The sequence below is a fragment of the Carassius carassius genome, chromosome 24, assembly GCF_963082965.1.
Source record: "Carassius carassius chromosome 24, fCarCar2.1, whole genome shotgun sequence".
NCBI lineage: Eukaryota > Metazoa > Chordata > Actinopteri > Cypriniformes > Cyprinidae > Carassius > Carassius carassius.
Genome location: NC_081778.1, coordinates 32,112,022 through 32,131,128, shown reverse-complemented (window position 1 = coordinate 32,131,128; position 19,107 = coordinate 32,112,022). Strand labels below are relative to the sequence as shown.

At 37.5% G+C, this 19,107-nt stretch overlaps 1 protein-coding gene across 1 annotated transcript in view; it reads right to left on the bottom strand.

The window, feature by feature from the left end:
- drd2l (dopamine receptor D2 like) overlaps positions 1 to 18,204 on the bottom strand; it is a 25,802-nt gene extending 7,598 nt beyond the window's left edge. Inside the window, exons 1-6 of the mRNA XM_059508598.1 lie at positions 17,829 to 18,204; positions 8,801 to 9,129; positions 7,520 to 7,629; positions 5,729 to 5,865; positions 2,361 to 2,566; positions 1,628 to 1,711 (exon numbers count right to left, since the gene is read on the bottom strand). Of these exons, the coding sequence (XP_059364581.1) occupies positions 1,628 to 1,711; positions 2,361 to 2,566; positions 5,729 to 5,865; positions 7,520 to 7,629; positions 8,801 to 9,129; positions 17,829 to 17,856 (894 nt within the window). The 5' untranslated portion in view covers positions 17,857 to 18,204. The remainder of the gene's footprint in view (positions 1 to 1,627; positions 1,712 to 2,360; positions 2,567 to 5,728; positions 5,866 to 7,519; positions 7,630 to 8,800; positions 9,130 to 17,828) is intronic.
- Positions 18,205 to 19,107: the final 903 nt, after the last annotated feature.

Here is a 19,107-nt window from a genome sequence, read left to right as displayed (position 1 = left end):
TAATGAGTTAATCAACAATTTATGAGATAATGTCCCAAAAGCATCTCTGAAGTCCAGGAATACAGTATAGAGTTTACATGATTCATGTTTAAAATCATCAATTCCAGTTTTCAGGCAAAAGACATGTTCGTTCATACCCTGTCTGTCTATGTAGGCTTTCTGTTTGGGTGAAAGAATGCCTGTATCCACAAGCCATGGGAGGATTCGGGCAAGCAGGCATTTCATAAACACCTTGTAAACAGTGGGGAGGAGAGATATGTCTCTCCATGTAGATGGATCACTTGGGATATTATCTTTCTTTGGTATTCTATGGACAACGGCCCCCTTCCATGAATCTGGTACTTTCCCATTAATCAAACAGATGTTAAATATACAGGTGAGTATATGGGTAGACCAAGATTTTGTGGCTTTTAGGGTCTCATATTTTACCCCATCATATCCACAGGCTTTGTTATTTGGCAAGTGGGACACAACTTTGTCTACTTCGTCAAAAGTAAAGTGAGCAGTAGATGGGTAATAAACTAGAGCAGTTGTTTCTCTGTTGGTGGACCAAGGGGGCGTGGCCAATGTATGAGACGGGAGTGATTGGCATTTGGCCATGTAGTACTTATGCACATTACTGGTGTCATTAATAATAGGTGGAGGGGAAGGAAATGTGCTATTATTAAGAATAATCTCAATAGCTTTGGACCTGTGGTGCTGCCATAAGTGTGATAGTTTCTCTCCACTTACTGACCGCTCAGTTCTCCCTCTACCGAGCGACGGCTGGATGACGTCTCTCACGAAGATCAGCTGTTTCTCAATCCAGGAAGTAATGGAGACCGATGTTAATTCCGCTGGATGTTTATCACTCAAGGGGAACTTTTTTAGAATGCGTGACACGTATTTCAGAAGTGGTAATGCAAACTCTTTCCCGTTGGCACGCCTCATTCGAAATACTCCGTTTTGGAAGAATACTCCGAAAAGGATGGATACGACTTTACTCCATTTCGCCGGGTTACCAGAGCAGACAAAGTAAGTTCTTTCTTGAAGTAGTTTGATATCCAATGACTTCCAATGAAGTGTCTCTCGTGGATCTCAAACTTTTTCCATTCATGACATTCTAGTCGGCGCACATAGTTGTTAAAATCGAAAGGGACATCTTCACCGCCCAGTGATGTTTGCGGGACTGGATCATGTGTTTGTTGCTGTTGTTTGTAAATGCGACCGCTGGACAAGGCTTGTTTAAAGGCCGATCTTAATGCTGCAACTAGGCACATGTTCAGTACCAATGTCCAAAGCATAGTTTCTCTGCTGCTTTAACGATGGCAGTTACAACGGGCGAGATGTTTAAGATTTTAAATGCCATGGTGTGGCGCGGGACAACGATGTGCACGCTCTCACACACACACACACACACACACACACACACACACACACACACACACACACACACACACACACACACACACACACAAACACACACACTCACACACACACACACACACACACAAACACACACACTCACACACACACACACACACACACAAACACACACACTCACACACACACACACACACACACACAAACACACACACACACACACACACACACACACACACACACTGTGAGGACTGTAGTGTTTTACCACTTTCTTTCGTTGTGGAGCAGCCGGAGGAGGCTTCAATATTAAAGTGCACAACTTCACATCTTCAGGATGAGTGCATTTATTCTGACAAAATAATAAACAAGGAGGAGAAACTATTAAAAGCATGAAAGCATAGATTCATAAACGATTAATTAAACTCTTAATTGTAATGTAGAAACATGCATTTTCTGTCAAACTGGTTTGAAAACATTGTGAAAAGTGTTAAATGAATAAACAACAGATAAACTGAATTCAGCAGCAAAAAAAAACAGGTCAGTAAGAATGTTTCTTAAAACAGTCTCTTCTGCTCACCAAGGCTGCATTTATTTGATCAAACATACAGTAAAAATTGTGAAATATTATTACAGTTTAAATCATCTGTTTTCTGTGTGAATCTGTGTTAAAGTGTAATTTATTTCTGTGATGCTCCGCTGTATTTTCAGCATCATTCCTCCAGTCTTCAGTGTCACATGATCTTCAGAAATCAGAATAATATGATGATTTACTGCTCAACGAACATTTCTGATTATTATCAGTGTTGAAAACACTAATATTTTTATGTAAACTGAGATGCATTTTATTTTCAGGATTCACAGATTAACAGAAAGTTCAAAAGAACAGCGTTTATTTGAAACAGAAATCTTTTGTAACATTATAAATGTCTTTACTCTCACTTTTGATCAATTTAAAGCATCCTTGATGAATAAAGGCATTAATCTCTTTCCCAGCGCACCTTGCGGGATCTCGGTGCATCTCTGGGCTCTGGATGGAGGCCGTGTCTGCGTGACGGAGCGGTGCGCCTGCCTCGTCTGCGCAGCACCACGCAGATCTGCACATACACCAGCAGGGTCACGATGAATGGCACGTAAAAGGAAGCGACAGACGAGTAAACCACGAAAGCAGGGTCGGCAAAACTGCAGTCTCTCCCTTCCTGACTGGCTGAAAAGACAAAGAGAAGAGCAAATGCAAACTAAAATGATAAAATGAAAACATCCTCACCCTTAGACCCTCAGATTTGGAGAAATGTAGCATTGCTTCACTTGCTCTGCAGTGAATGGGTGCCGTCAGAATGAGAGTCTGATAAAAACATCACAATAATCCACAGCACTCCAGTCCATCAGTTCACATCTGGAGAAGACACAAGATGAAACACATCCAGCATTAAGATGGTTTTAACTCAAACACATAGAGTCTATAATCCATAATAACACTTCCTCCAGTGAAAAAGTGCATCTGCTGTTGTCTCTCACAGATTAGTTTAGAGCGGTTTAAACGCTGCTTGATCTGTGCAGATTTCTCTCCTGATTCAGACCAGAACACTGTTTCACTGGAGGAAGTGTTATTATGGATTATAGACTCTATGTGTTTGAGTTAAAACCATCTTAATGCTGGATTTGTTTCATCTTTTGTCTTCTCCAAATGTTCACTGATGGACTGGAGTGCTGTGGATTATTGAGATGTTTTTATCAGACTCTCATTCTGACGGCACCCATTCACTGCAGAGCAAGTCATGCAATGCTACTTTTCTCCAAATCTGACGAAGAAACAAACTCATCCTAATCTCAGATGACCTGAGGGTGAACACATTTCCTATAATGTTCCTATAATTTCCAACTGTTCCAATAAAGGAGTGAAGAAAGCATTTAGAAAGCCGAGTAAATAAAAGAGTGAATAACATCTTTAGGAATGTCAAGGAAACTTCTAAACCTTGACAGTTCTTACTCAATGGAAATGTCATGTTGGATTGAACGCTGCATGTTATATGTACTTGTTTTGTTTCAGATCCTCATATAGATGCAGGGACGATCTGTGAAGGTCTCTGAAGCAGATGCACTCGAGCTGAAGAGGCTCTTGTTGAGATTCAGGAGTCTTTAACACAATGATGAATGCGAGCGCTCAGAGGCACGAGCAAACATTAAATAAAGAGACGATGCTAGATTATACGTGACAACGTGTCAATACCGATGTGCTGCAATCACATAAACTCAACTAGTTCTGCTTTATTTCCTTGAACAACTGCGTTGGAGGATAGAGCACTTTTCGTAAATTACAAGACTTGTAAAATGCTGAAAGGGGTAGTATTTTTACTGTATTTTTTCCTAAATTAAATTTTTTCTGGATTTTCTAGAAATACTAGTTATTAATAGTGCTGTCAAATTGATTAATCGCATTCAACATAAAAGTTTGTGTTCACATAATATGTGTCTGTGCTGTATATATTTATTATGGATATTTAAATACACTCACATAATGTTTTTTTGATTTTTTTTAATATATACATGTATATATTTATATTCATATAATTTATATATAAATGTTATATATAAACAACACTTTTCTTAAATATGCACATGCATGTGTGTCTATTTATATATACGTGATAAAAATATACAGTTAACACACACATATATTATGTAAACTTTTAAAGTTTGTAAACTTTAATGTAAACTTTAAAATGTAAACTTTTATTTTGGATGCAATTAATCATTTGAAAGCATTAGATATTAAACATGTCTAATTAATTTAAATTATGAAACTAAAAAAAAAAATCATTAAAAGTTTGACAAATTATTATTTTTTCCCCTAAAATTAAGTCTAAATTTTTTTCCCAAAGTTTATGTTTTCAGTTTTTGTTTTCTTTTCTTGATTCCGCTTTAATTAAATTTTAATTATTAAAAAAGCATGTCTAAGGAATTGAGTTAATAAACATTTAACAATTTAGTAATTTCTTAAAATTAATTTTTACAATAACAATAACAATTTTTTTTTTTCCAGAAATTCTGTGTTGTCTGTTTTACTTTTTCTGGATTTATGATTTAATACAAATTTATTATCAAAAACGGTGACAACCAAATAAAGGCATAAAAATAATGAAATTAATGAAACTTTTAAAAATGTAATTAGATGAAAATACCCCTTTTTCGTTAAACAGCTTTACTGTTAAAATTAAAATACGTTAGGTAAAAAATTTCTAATAAATAAAACTTTACAATAAAATAAAGTCTGAATCGCATTATTATTACTTTAATAAGCACATTTTTACTATAAAAGAGTAACATATTTTTGTCATAATGTCTTCAAGTTAAACCAAACTTTTATTTTGACAGGTTGTAGTGGGCATCTATTAATTTCTGTGTAGTTTTCCCCAATTAAACGGTGAGATGCTGATGAAGTGGCTCTCAGAGCAGCTCTGGAGATGAACTTCATGTGTTCATATAGAGACAGCAATGAATCGAGCTGAAGCACTAAACCTTGGACCGTTCCTGCTCTCCGATCCATCCGTAATGACTCCCGCTGAGCTAAACACACGTGTTTCGGGATCGCCTAGAGGATGAGATGTGATTCCCGAATCCTAACATGTAATCATATATGAGAGCTGATCTTCAGAGCTTTAAAGCAAAGGAGAAACAGGCATATCACCCGGAGTGAGGACCCGGGTATGGAGCATCATTAGGGTCTGTTAACTCTGTAAAGCCTGACATTTAAAATAATAGTCAGAAAAATATATTTTTAAAAAATGGAACAGTTTAGTGTACCTTTAGACAAAATATTTTTTTCAAATCTAATAAATTTTGCATATTTTTGGTGGTTATCATAGTTGATCCATCGGGCTTTTATGGCACATGTAGTCCGAGATCGTGAGAATATAAACAGGAAATAAAAAATCACTTATTCAGAGACTCAAACTGAGCTTGTGAAGATCATTCCTCCGCTGAGGAACAGTGAAAGTAAAGCTTCTGGAAACAAACGCTCCTCAAAAGATCCTGAGGATCAGATTTGAGACTCTAAAACATGATTGATGGAGAATCAAGTAAAGCTGAGCTGCTTCAGTCCAGGAAGAGTTCATCTGGAGATATTACTGACCTTATCCTGACCTTTACTTAACTACAGTTACACTAAAAGATCTCTGGCTGGATAAAACACTCTGAACTCTCAATCAGAGACAGAAGACAGTGTGTGACAGTGAGTTTTGAGCATGTCGAACATTTAGACTCCTCAGAAATTATAGGATTAATATTGAACATATTTAAAGAAAAATATTGCGCTTTCACGGATGCATGTCCCTCATTGACTAGTTATGACGTCCAGGTGTGTGTGTACCTGTGTTGTTGAGTCCGAACAGCAGCGGGCAGGAGATAGCGAAGGACAGGAACCAGACGATAGCGATCATCAGAGCCACACGTCTTCTGGAGCTGTAGCGTGTGTTGTAGAGTAACGGCATGGCAACAGCTGTGTACCTGCTCATCAACACACATCACACATTAACATGAAGAATTACTGATGCAACACATATAATATTACACCACGGTACTACAGTGATGACAGACAAGGAGGATAGAACGAATTAAATAATCGTTTACTACTCTCTGAATACCAAGTGTGCACTAAGAACTCTATGCAGTAATAAACAACGCAAGCAGTAGCATTCAGTAGCATGTTGTCACATGACCTTATATTAATGTGAGGAGCGTCCAGTTGTCACCTTGAAAATAAGGCAATTTTGCATTCCTAAAAAAAAAAAAAAAAGAATAGAAATATTTATTTCTATATAAATATCTATATTTTTTTCTAGCAAATTGGTAAAAAAAATTCTCCAGAGAAAAATAAAATAAAGCTATTTTGCATTCTTAATCAATTTGGAAAAAATAGAAATAGTAAAAAAAAATTGAAACAATATATAGAAATATTTTTTATATAAATACATTTGGATAAAAACATAATAATACTGCAACAAATATGTTATTTTGTTTTCTTAATGATTACAAAAAAAGAAATAATAAAAATAGAAATAATTTTTCCAAATTTGATTTAACTTCTTTCTCTCTCTCTCTATATATATTTAAATATATTTTAATGTTTATTTAATATTATTATATTTTATATACAGTTATATACACAGTTGTATAATTTTTTTAACTGTTTGTCGGTCAAATAGAAATGTTGCATTTGTTTTAACTTTATTTATCTTATTTTTTTTATAAATAAATTAAAAATAAATTAAACATTAAAAACGCATTTCATTTAAAATTGTTTTGGGCTTTCTGATCAAGTACTGAGTCAATATCAGGGTTGCAAAGGGGCAAAAAAGTTTAAAAAGTTTCTGAAAGTTTTCAAAATTTCTGAAATGTTTCTGAAATTTACCTGAAAATGTTCACCTGTTTGCAACCGTACTCTAAACAGGGTAACACATTCGATTAGGGAACAGTATACACTATTAGCTATTTGGCTATTACCATGCATATTATTAGCATATTATTGGTTGTTTAGTGTTTGTTGCCTTTCAGAATGGCTTTCTTATGTTGGTCCCTAAACAGGGTCGTAACACTCCTAATAACTACAACAACATCTACCTTACTATCAAATAAACTATCCTTCATCTCCAAAAGAAGGGTTTCATACGAGAGAATACAGCTCAATACCAACTGAAGGTCTGCTGGATGATCAATAGAAACATTTATTGTAGAATCATTTATTGAGATGCTTGAGAAGTTATAAAGATCGTGCAGAACATGTGCAATCCAGCATTCGACAAAAGTCATTTCCGTTTAGATGAGAAATGAATTGGTTGGACTTGAATAGTCAAGTTCTGAGGTACAGTAATGATGCGTTACACTTGCAAAATGGCCAAAATCATCCACGATTTGATGCATGCTCCTCAATTTTCCAGCACTGGTTTAATGAGGAGCAGCACTCACTAAATTTCCCCGCAAGCAGAAAAAGCGCCTCAAACACACTGCAGGATTTAGAATTCATGATCTCCTCCGCCTCGCATTGGCCCGGAGTGCATTTAAACCAAAGACAAATTCAGGTCAAGTGAAGCTACAAACAAACGCTGAGGAAAAACCGGGTAGGAAATTGCTCAAATGTTGCAGAGCGGGCCGGACGGGTCACCTGTCGATACTGATGGCACACAGGTTGAGGATGCTGGCGGTGCACATCATGACGTCCAGCGTGAGCAGAATATCACAGTGGATCCGACTGAACCTCCATTCACCCACAACCTACACACATGAGAGGAATCAGCACAGAACCTGAACACAAGCTGGCCATGAGCCGGCCAATCAGAGAGCCGGAGACCCTGTGATTGACATGTGAAGTGACCAATCACATTTGGTTTGGCTCTTAAGCCCATAGAATTTCTGTAATGTGGAAAAAGCAAATAGAATCATGTAAACAAGACATAAAAGTCATAAAAATGAGTTCTTGTTTTCAATTTATCAAAACAAAAGTTCGGCTTAACTTGAGAAAATAGGGATAAAATATATTACTATTCTACAGCAGAATGTACATGTACTTTTCATATAATATTAATAATAATAATAATAATAAAAGTTAATTTTTTAAGGAATAGCACTTTAAAAGACAAATTTTATGCCTGAATTTATTTTCTGTATGGCTAATAAATTTGTATTAAATCCAGAAAAATTAAAACACACAACACAGAATTTATACTGTTACTTTTTTAATAAATGAATAAATTGTTAAAAGTTTTATGGATTCAACTGAGTAGACATGCTTTTTTTTATTATTAAAACTTTATTAAACCATCAAACCAGAATTCAGAAAAATGTAATCATAAAAAACACAGAACTTGGGAAGAAAATGTAAGTTCCATAATGCCAATTAATTACACATGCTTTTGGATTTATAAAACTTTGAATTTAAAACTAAAATCGGGGAAAAATTTAAAGAGCAAAACCAAATTTAAGGGGAAAAAATATATACTGCTCTTGAAATTTATAAATGGTAAATTGTATACATTTCATAATTTCAAATAATTAGACTTACTCTTTGATTACTAAAATTACATTTAACTATTAAAATTGAATCCAGTGAAAAATTAGTTGGGGGGGGGGGGGGGGGGGGGTGACTCCAGAAAAAATTCAAACGAAAAACACAGCATTTAAGAAAAATATGAAATAATTTGGGAATGTAAACATTTAAATTACATTTTTACATTAAATTGCTTAAATTGATGGCTAAAATTTTATGTCACCATTAAAATGGAACCCAGAAAAACTGAAATGGAAAAAAGAATCCAGAAAAAAAAAGGTAAAGGAAAAAAACAGCATTTGGGTAAGAATACAACAATAGAGCTCTACTTCTGTGTTCATCAGGGCTGCGACTACATTTAATTACCAATATAACTGACCAATCACAACGTCCACTGACCTCCAGATAGACGCCCCAGGGCATCACCAGCGTGGCCAGGAGCAGGTCGGACACGGCCAGAGACACGATCAGGTAATTAGTGGTGGTCTGCAGCGCTTTCTCTCGGGACACAGCCACACACACCAGAACGTTTCCAAACACCACGCAAAAAATCAACAACACCAACAGCACGGCGTAGAAGTTATACGGCGGAGACGAGGGAGACGGAGACACCGAGCAGTTCGTCTGCGGGAGAAACGAGGATGGAGACGGATCTGGGCTGGGAGAAGCGCTGGAGACGCCGTCTTCAGTCATGTTCAGAAGAGGCATTATGAAGCTCCGCTGGGCACCTGAGAAGATGTGGAATTAAAACAATTAATGCTGAAAATTGCAATTCTGTCATTATTTACTCATTAAACCATTTTGTACTGGTCACAGATATTTCCCATGAGCACAAGCTGTAACACAAACATCCAACTGATGCACTTTATTATTAGTACAGTATATAAGACAAATCCAGGGTTATTATAACTTCATCCTTAAAAAAAATATTACTTGAATTTTGAAAATATAATAAAAAAATATAGAATAAAATAAATGTAAAATATAAAGTTAACAAACAAAAAATATATAAAGGTTAATAAGCGCCACCTGCAGCAGTGTTCACAAGCGCTGTGTTTACAGCGGTAACCAAGGAAACGCTTTAAGCTCTATCTTTTGCAGTGTTCATAAATGCTTTGTTTACAGCGGTAACCAAGGAAACACTTTAAGCGCCACATGCTGCGGTGTTCACAAGCGCTTTGTTTCCAGCGGTAACCAAGGAAACGCTTTAAGCACCACCTGCTGCGGTGTTCACAAGTACTTTGTTTACAGCGGTAACCAAGGAAATGCTTTGAGCGCCACCTGCTGCTGTGTTCGTAAGTGCTTTGTTTACAGCGGTAACCAAGGAAACACTTTAAGCGCCACATGCTGCGGTGTTCACAAGCGCTTTGTTTCCAGTGGTAACCAAGGAAACGCTTTGAGCGCCACCTGCTGCGGTGTTCGTAAATGCTTTGTTTACAGCGGTAACCAAGGAAACGCTTTGAGCGCCACCTGCTGCGGTGTTCACAAGCGCTTTGTTTCCAGCGGTAACCAAGGAAACGCTTTAAGCACCACCTGCTGCGGTGTTCGTAAGTGCTTTGTTTACAGCGGTAACCAAGGAAACGCTTTGAGCGCCACCTGCAGCGGTGTTCACAAGCGCTGTGTTTACAGCGGTAACCAAGGAAACGCTTTGAGCGCCACCTGCAGCGGTGTTCACAAGCGCTGTGTTTACAGCGGTAACCAAGGAAACGCTTTGAGCGCCACCTGCAGCGGTGTTCACAAGCGCTGTGTTTACAGCGGTAACCAAGGAAACGCTTTAAGCACCACCTGCTGCGGTGTTCACAAGCGCTTTGTTTCCAGCGGTAACCAAGGAAACGCTTTGAGCGCCACCTGCTGCGGTGTTCACAAGTACTTTGTTTACAGCGGTAACCAAGGAAACGCTTTGAGCGCCACCTGCTGCGGTGTTCACAAGTACTTTGTTTACAGTGGTAACCAAGGAAACGCTTTGAGCGCCACCTGCAGCGGTGTTCACAAGCGCTGTGTTTACAGCGGTAACCAAGGAAACGCTTTGAGCGCCACCTGCTGCGGTGTTCACAAGCGCTGTGTTTACAGCGGTAACCAAGGAAACACTTTAAGCGCCACATGCTGCGGTGTTCACAAGCGCTTTGTTTCCAGTGGTAACCAAGGAAACGCTTTGAGCGCCACCTGTTGCGGTGTTCGTAAGTGCTTTGTTTACAGCGGTAACCAAGGAAACCCTTTGAGCGCCACCTGCTGCGGTGTTCACAAGCGCTTTGTTTCCAGCGGTAACCAAGGAAACGCTTTAAGCACCACCTGCTGCGGTGTTCGTAAGTGCTTTGTTTACAGCGGTAACCAAGGAAACGCTTTGAGCGCCACCTGCAGCGGTGTTCACAAGCGCTGTGTTTACAGCGGTAACCAAGGAAACGCTTTGAGCGCCACCTGCTGCGGTGTTCACAAGCGCTGTGTTTACAGCGGTAACCAAGGAAACGCTTTGAGCGCCACCTGCAGCGGTGTTCACAAGCGCTGTGTTTACAGCGGTAACCAAGGAAACGCTTTAAGCACCACCTGCTGCGGTGTTCACAAGCGCTTTGTTTCCAGCGGTAACCAAGGAAACGCTTTGAGCGCCACCTGCTGCGGTGTTCACAAGTACTTTGTTTACAGCGGTAACCAAGGAAACGCTTTGAGCGCCACCTGCAGCGGTGTTCACAAGCGCTGTGTTTACAGCGGTAACCAAGGAAACGCTTTAAGCTCCACCTGCTGCGGTGTTCAAAAGTACTTTGTTTACAGCGGTAACCAAGGAAACGCTTCAAGCTCCACCTTTTGCAGTGTTCATAAATGCTTTGTTTACAGCGGTAACCAAGGAAACGCTTCAAGCTCCACCTGCTGACCGAGAGTGAATCTGTGTCTTGTTCAGCTCGTTTGCTGTTTCTGTTTCATGCTGATATTTTTTATGCATAGTTTCACAAAACTGAAGCCAGACCATTCTATTTTTGCTTCAAATTTTGGAATTATACAATCTAATTTAGATTCAAATCTGCTGATGTTGTATGTATGCAACATCTATGTTTTTTGTCATGTGGTAGGAAAATAATTGCACACTAGTGTTCCAATAAGCCACTTTGAAACTCTCCTGTTATTTCATTTATTTTTTAATAAACGTTATGAACAGAAGTTAAATTGTGTCAAAAATCTTAAAAAAGGGAAAAAAATCGTGAATCGAATTGTGAAATAAAAATCGTGAATCAAATCGAATCGTGAGTACAGTGAATTGTTTCATCCCTATCAGTGAAACTAAAGCAACATTGAGCTAGTCTCTTTTAAATTAAAGAACTGGTTAATTGTAGTTAACAGCTTTATATGACATGTTTTCTGCTTTCACTATTATTGCCCACTGAACAGCATGTCATAACATCACTGGAGAAAAAACGACATCCATTTATTTTAAGTTTGAAAGGCAAGAACATTCAATACTATTTCTGTTCAATCTTTTTACCAGCGCACACACATGATCAGACCTTCAGTGTATGAAAGCACAACTTCTCATTAGTTGCCATTTTGCAAGCACTTCATTGAAAGTGGCGCCGAGCGCAGGACTAATTGCATTGGCGAGCCGCTCTGGTGGAATCAAGGGCTTCGCTCAAGGGAACAAACGTGATGCTACAAGCAAGGTAAAGCCAGCACGACTGCAGCTACACGCAGAACAGTCACGTATGAGTCAAGTAACGCCAGTGTTTTTAAATTAATAGTCTATTGAAACTATTGAATAAACACATAGCCCTTGATCGCATATGATTTCAACCTGTGAAGGTTTTTCATGCACTGTTCAGCTCACGGTCCTCTAAAGACTTAAGTGTAAAAACATTTCACAGTAACAGTTCAGAAAATACTGCATGCAATGTTCAATGCACTGATGAATTCATGTGCTACAGTCAAATTGATCCACAATCGATTTTAAAATACTGGTTAAATTATTTATTTTGTCTTGAAATTTGGCTAATATTTTTCATTTAGAGTCATGAATGTGCATGTAAAGTTTCAATGTGTTTTGGAAAATCTGTTTGCAATTTGACGCACTTGATTTTCAATGTGCCCAAAATACTATGTAATCTATTTATTTCTTCTTGAAATTTGGTGAATGTTTACAACCTAGAGTTATAAATATGCATGCAAAATTTTGGTACATAGATGTGTTTCGGAAAAGCTGTACAAAATTTTATACAACTTTTGTGTTGGGGTCAATTTAACCCAAACTTGATTTTCAAAGTGTTCTAAATACTGTTTAAACTACTGATTTTGTTCTAGAGATTTGGTGAATATTTTCAGTTTTGGGTTATGGATCTGCATGCAAAGTTCTGTCCCACAGATGCGTTTTGGAAAGGCTGTACAAGAATTGTTGCAACTTTTGTGTTGGGTCAGTTTGAGCCACACTCAATATTCAAACAGTTTGAAATGCTGATTAACCTATGAATTTATTCTTGATATTTGGTGTATATTTTCTATTTAGGGTGATATAATATAGGCACAAATATTGGAAGATTCTTGTGGTTACTGGCAGCTCAACGTACAAATACTCACTACAAGTAGTCATGAAAAAAAATGTTTTGAGCAGTTAATTTTACCATAAAATATCAAATTAAATAAAAATATATGGGTCACATTAAAATATATAAGACAAACTGATCCCTTACATAACAGAAATTACACAAAAATAGAAGGGAATTATTAAATTTCTTACATATTGTTTTGTCTCTGATGAGCTACAGTAGAGTTTTTCTGTTTTTACACAAATCTTTTCCATTTTTTATAGTGCTGATTTCTGTCAAATACCAAGGACACCAATGTGAGCCCATGACACAAAAGGGCAGCAGTTCATTTAAACAAATTATGCAAATGAGACTGCAGCTGTGAGGCAGTGAAGCAGACGCTCCGACCCTAATTAAAGGGAAAGCGGCACTCTTTCCAAAGGGAATCGGTTCTCATCCCCACGTCTGTTAATCAGGAATCACTCAAGACAATACGCACTGATGAGAGCCCTCGTGTCTGTATTGAATCTGAGCGCTGATGAATCTCTCATTACATAGACACAAACACTGATCGCTGATGAGAAAATGATAATCAAGAATTAGCTAATGAATGTCTGCGCTCCAGAAATTAATAGTTCTGCGTGCCGTTCCACTTTGCAGTGGAATAATGCATCCTAATCTAATAATCACCTCCATCTCTTGAAATGTCTGCAGCTGATGATCAGTTTTAATGGCTACGTCTCAGCTATCTCATGAAAACATGTCACTGCACTTAGAGCCAGAAATACATAAGAAGTGAGATTTTTGCTTGATTATAGCAATTTTTTGCTTTGTGACATGATATGTAGCATTGCATCTCTTGCTCAGCAATGGATGCTCTGCAGTGAATGGGTGCCGTCAGAATTAGAGTCCGAACAGCTGATAAAAACTGATTCAGACCAGAACACTTTTTCACTGGAGGAAGTGTTATTATGGATTATAGACTCTATGTGTTTGAGTTAAAAACATCTTAATGCTTGATTTGTTTCATCTTTTGTCTTCTCCAGATGTTAACTGATGGACTGGAGTGCTGTGGATTATTGTGATGTTTTTATCAGACGCTCATTCTGACGGCACCCATTCACTGCAGAGCAAGTGATGCAATGCTAAAAAATCTTTTACGGTGGACGATAATAAGGATCTCATCTGTGGCAGGAGAATCTGTCGCTCGTTATAAGAGCCTCAACGGCTTCATTAACCACCGCAGAGCTCAGATTCAGATCCATATTTTAGCAGTTCTCTTGAACAACAAAGAATTTGATAGATACATGAACATATGAATGTGTGTAGCTGTAACTATATAAACTGTAGGACACAATGTGTCCTGAAGTAGATGCACAGATAAAAAATAACATGCCTTTCCTTATAACTTCGAGATTATTGCATGCATAAATGCAAGTACAGCTGAAGTGAGCACACAATAGGAATCGTGAAGTCAGTGATTGTTCACAGATACGCCATTGTTGCATTGAATATAAGCAGCTTTTCAAGCAACGCTCGCAACGTGTGCATTTAATGTGACATGTTTTTGTTTTGTTGTGAGGTGATGACTCGTGATCAGGGATGTGCATAAACCCAAATAAATCTACAAATGTTATTAGAGCAAGAGCCAAAGAGGGAAGTGTTTTCTTTGTGCATAGGAAATGTGCATAATCTTACAGTAATGCAAACCGGAGGAAAAGAGACAAAAAGTCTGAACAAACAGGGATTTAAACATGGAAACAGTTTAATATATTTATTTAAAAGAGAAACACTATCCCTGATCAGGGGTGGTGCTAGGGTGAGTGGAGATCCAGGGCTTAGCCCAGAAAAATCCATGTATGTGACTTTTCATTTTAATAAAGCAGAAAGATTTACCTTGTTTAAAATATACAAAAACAATAAAAACAAATGTAAAACATTTTATTTAAAGTTTATCCCTTGTATCCTGACACATATGCTGATGTTGTGTCTCTATCTCACTTTTTTTGTGTCTCTGTCTCTCAGTTTTCTTTTCTTTTCCAATCAAGCCTGACTGGCAAACATTAAGCAGTGCACTGACTTACTCTTACTCTACAAAAATATACCGTTCAAAGGACTTTATCTCTGTGTTTATGTGCACTTAAAGCCAAGTATAATTATAAACGCAGGGCTCTATACACTTATATTTTTGAAGGAGCACTTAAGGTCCTTTCACACTGGACGCGATTTTGACGCGCGAATAATTCGCGCGATGGTTTTATTTTTTGATCAGCTGTTTGTGTAATGAGTGCTTTCACACCGAACGCGAATGTGCTGAGGCGAAAAAACGCTTCGATGTCGATTTTTTTTTTACTTTTGAGGCGACAAAAAGGCTTCAACCAATCACATACAAGGAAACAAAGGTGACGTCACAGCAAAAATGACGGATCTCCTGATTACTTTTGTGTGTGTTCTATGGGCTGATGTTTTTAAGAGGACAGCTCACCTTAAGCAGACTGCCAGACGCTGCTCCGGATCAATTGGTTCCCTGAAGTTTGTGGTTTGTCTCGTCAGATGCGGTGCCACTATCTGAAGGAGCTCCTCGAATTGTCCCACAGACATCCGAAAGTAAGTGCGGAACCGGCCATGATAAAGTTTTAGCTCCTGTACAAGATTGGCATACTCCCCTTCAGACTCTCTGTTCTTTAGGACTAGGTGCACCCAAAACCTTCTTTTCTGTCTTTTAAAGAAAATGAAAAGCTCGTCTTCACTGGATGATGATGTTGAAGTGTCCATTTTCTCAACTGTCGGCGCGAAAGTTTTGGAATGTTGAAGCTCTCTGAACGTCACAGACATCGCAAATTCGCGTCGCGGCTGATGTGAATGGTTTTGACGTGAACTATTCGCACGCGAACTATTCGCTTTTTCGTTTCGCTTTTTCGTTACGCATCCGGTGTGAAAGGGCCTTTACACAGCACTTACAAATTGCATAAATAATCTTATGAGGCTAATGTATCAAATATAAAATTTGGAATACAGAAATATGAAATGATGAAAAAAATTAGAATGGTACTTTGCCACTAGGTGGCGGCATGCCACTGCCTTAATGAGTGAGTCGGTCAGTCATTTAATCAATGGATTCGTTTGAAACGGATGATTCATTCAGAAAAAAAGTACGCTAAAAGTTACTCAAGAAAATTTATTCAGTAAACACCGCTGTGTGTTGCTGCAGAGCACAACAACATGCTTTGTTTGGAACCATTTCCTTTGCGAAATGTCTTTTTTTTTATTATCTTGTTTATTGAATTGTTGTCCTGACAGAAAAGTCTGCCACAGACCGCGCTAAGCAAACATTATAACTGCTCTGTGTGTGTGTGTGTGTGTGTGTGTGTGTGTCCTAAAGTGTGCTACGCAACCGTTAACTGTTAGATGTTCAAAATGTAACGTTAAATCAGACACAATTTAAAAACGAAAAAGAAATATAATACTATGATTAAAAGTTATAGATACCTGAAGCTGTTGTATCTTGGCGTTCAAGTGTTGGCTGGGGTTTATTTTTTTTTTTGAAGAAGAAGAATTTTGAAATATCCATTTTAATTTTCAAATAAATTGATTTAGTAAAATAGGCTACTACACGCCAACAAACCGCCTGGCTCCAAAAGATCTAATTTCATTGGCTGGATCGTACAGACGCTCATCGATGGTTGGCCAGTTTCCATGTCAGTCAGAAGCACTAGACTCAGTGGGCGGTTTTCGTCGGGTGTGAATGACAACGCGTAAATTGACAGACACTGTAGACGTGAGAGTCGAGAGATATTTATTTATTTATTTAAATTCTAATATAAATTACTTTATTGGGCATGAAAACTCATTGATGGCATGGTGGTAATAAAAACATTCAGGGCTTTACTGAAAACATCGGGGGATCCAGCCCCCTTAGCCCACCCCTAACGCCGCCCCTGTCCCTGATAGTTCACGTACATCACAGAGACGTCTATTTGACTTCTACTAGTATTTTTCAGAGCGTTTGCTCATCTGTAATACATCGTTTCCTATCAGATGTCAAACAGACGTTTAGAAGATTACTTTAAGACGTTGATTATTTAGAAAGAATGTAAAAACGGACATCTTAAAGACGTCTCTCAGTTGTTTGTACACAGCAGATGCTTTCCAGATGAAGCAATCTTTAACAGACCTCTTGTAGATGTACTCACTATGCTTTTAAATTCAGTTTAAGTTTTATCATTTTAAATAAAAATGTCTAATATCACTGGTTATTTTTTTAACCTTTTGTGTTAAATTACAAACATTTAAAGCAGAATAATTTTCATTATTGTTCTCAGACATTTGGACATTAGCTTACATGATTTTTCAGTACAACATACATTTTCTATGACTTTAATTAATGTGCAGTCAGTATTAATCGGGAATCGATCAAACGAAACAAACACGTGTAAAAAAACGCTTGGAGATATTAGAAGAGAACGGGGCATGCTGTCACTTTGTATTATTTATTTAACTTTAGTCAATATTTCTCAAGGAATTTATTTTTAAAGTACTGTAGAGTCCACTAATCCCAATTTCGGGGCATGTTGTCCCACTATATGGGGTACGTTTATAATTTCTGCTGAATTTTAACGGTATAAACAATTATGAAACAATAAACGTAAAAGTTAAAGTACCAAACCATTGTTTCGGCTAATAGATATTATAATTAATCTACTAAAATTGAACTTGTGACAATTTGCCCCATATTGTCAATTATGAAGAACAAGAAAAGATCGTCCCAAGCAGCTTGGGTTATTCTACATCCAAAATATAATGCCTTAATGTATGTCAAATATATAATATTTAGAAATGACCAACATGCAAAACAAGTGCTATAAAAAAAGTACTTTAATGCCCAAAGTTATTAAATACAGACTAGTCCCAGAGCAAAAACAACTTACTGTCATTCAGCAGGAGCTTCTCGCGCATCCCGACAGTCCTACAAGGAAACAGCAGAAAATTCGTTCATATTAATGGAGAACCAGAAGATGTGACTGAAGATGATGCAGCCGATCTCTGCTCATTTTCGCGCGCTCTGTTTCCTCCCAGGCGCGCGCCTCCTCCTCCCTCAGATGCTCCTGCTCATTCATTATTCATCTGATTTATATTCGTTTACTTCAAGTTATTATCGCCATAAAATAAACTAAAAAGACACTGCTAAAATAAACCACCTTAATAGCCATAACTCACGAGGATTTGCGGCTGATAAAAACTAATAACGTTTCTTTATTTGCACAGATTGTCAGTTTAAATCAAAAGAAACCGTTTAAGATGTGTTTGTTTTAAATGTAATAGCCGCGATAAGAGCCGTTGATAAACGCACACGTGACCTCACAATTTAAATTGACGCGCCAAATTGCTTTCCAACCGAATTAACGGTCACCAGAAGAGAAAGACGGACAACAGAAAGCTAGACGGATATATAAAGGTATAGAAAAGGATGCACTTTATGTGTAACTTTAATAATGAAGATGTTATTTTTTTTTTTCTTTTACAAGAATTAAAGAGCAAGAGGCTGAAGCACGTGCTGATGCAGGTGAGTTTATGTAATTCAGAGACAAAACCGAAATGATAAGCTCGGGAAAATGAACACTTGATTGAAGGACAAGAGAATTTTTCAACAAAAATACTAAGAAAGACTGAGGGGGGACAAAGTCAATCCACAGTTATTCTGAGAAAGACATGATTCTGCGGCTCAGTCGTGATAACTGACACAAGTGAAAGATTTCTTTAACGAGGGATAGAAATAAGAGACACATATAGCTCAAAAAAAAAAAAGTTAAGTTTAGTTTGAGGAAGAGAAAATGACTCAAGGACAGTCTATTCTGTACGAATTCAGAATTCTCTTTGATTCAACCCTGCTGAAATATAAAACACCCTAATTAGGTGGTTTTCTGCAACAGTCACCAAACTAGTTAAGATGGTTTAGATTCATGGTTTTGGACACCGGTCATTTGGTTTAAACCAGGTAAGATCAGCAGTGAACACACAAGGTATGAAGTTTTTGAATTGTTAGATGAAAACAGAACAGAACTAGAAAAATATTAAAATCATAAGAAAAATAACTTGTGGATACCTTCTAAAATTGAACTATTTTCCACTTTTATTCTGCAATTGCTACTAACCAGAACTTCAAAATATTAATATAATAAAAAAAAATAACACAACTGAGACACACGT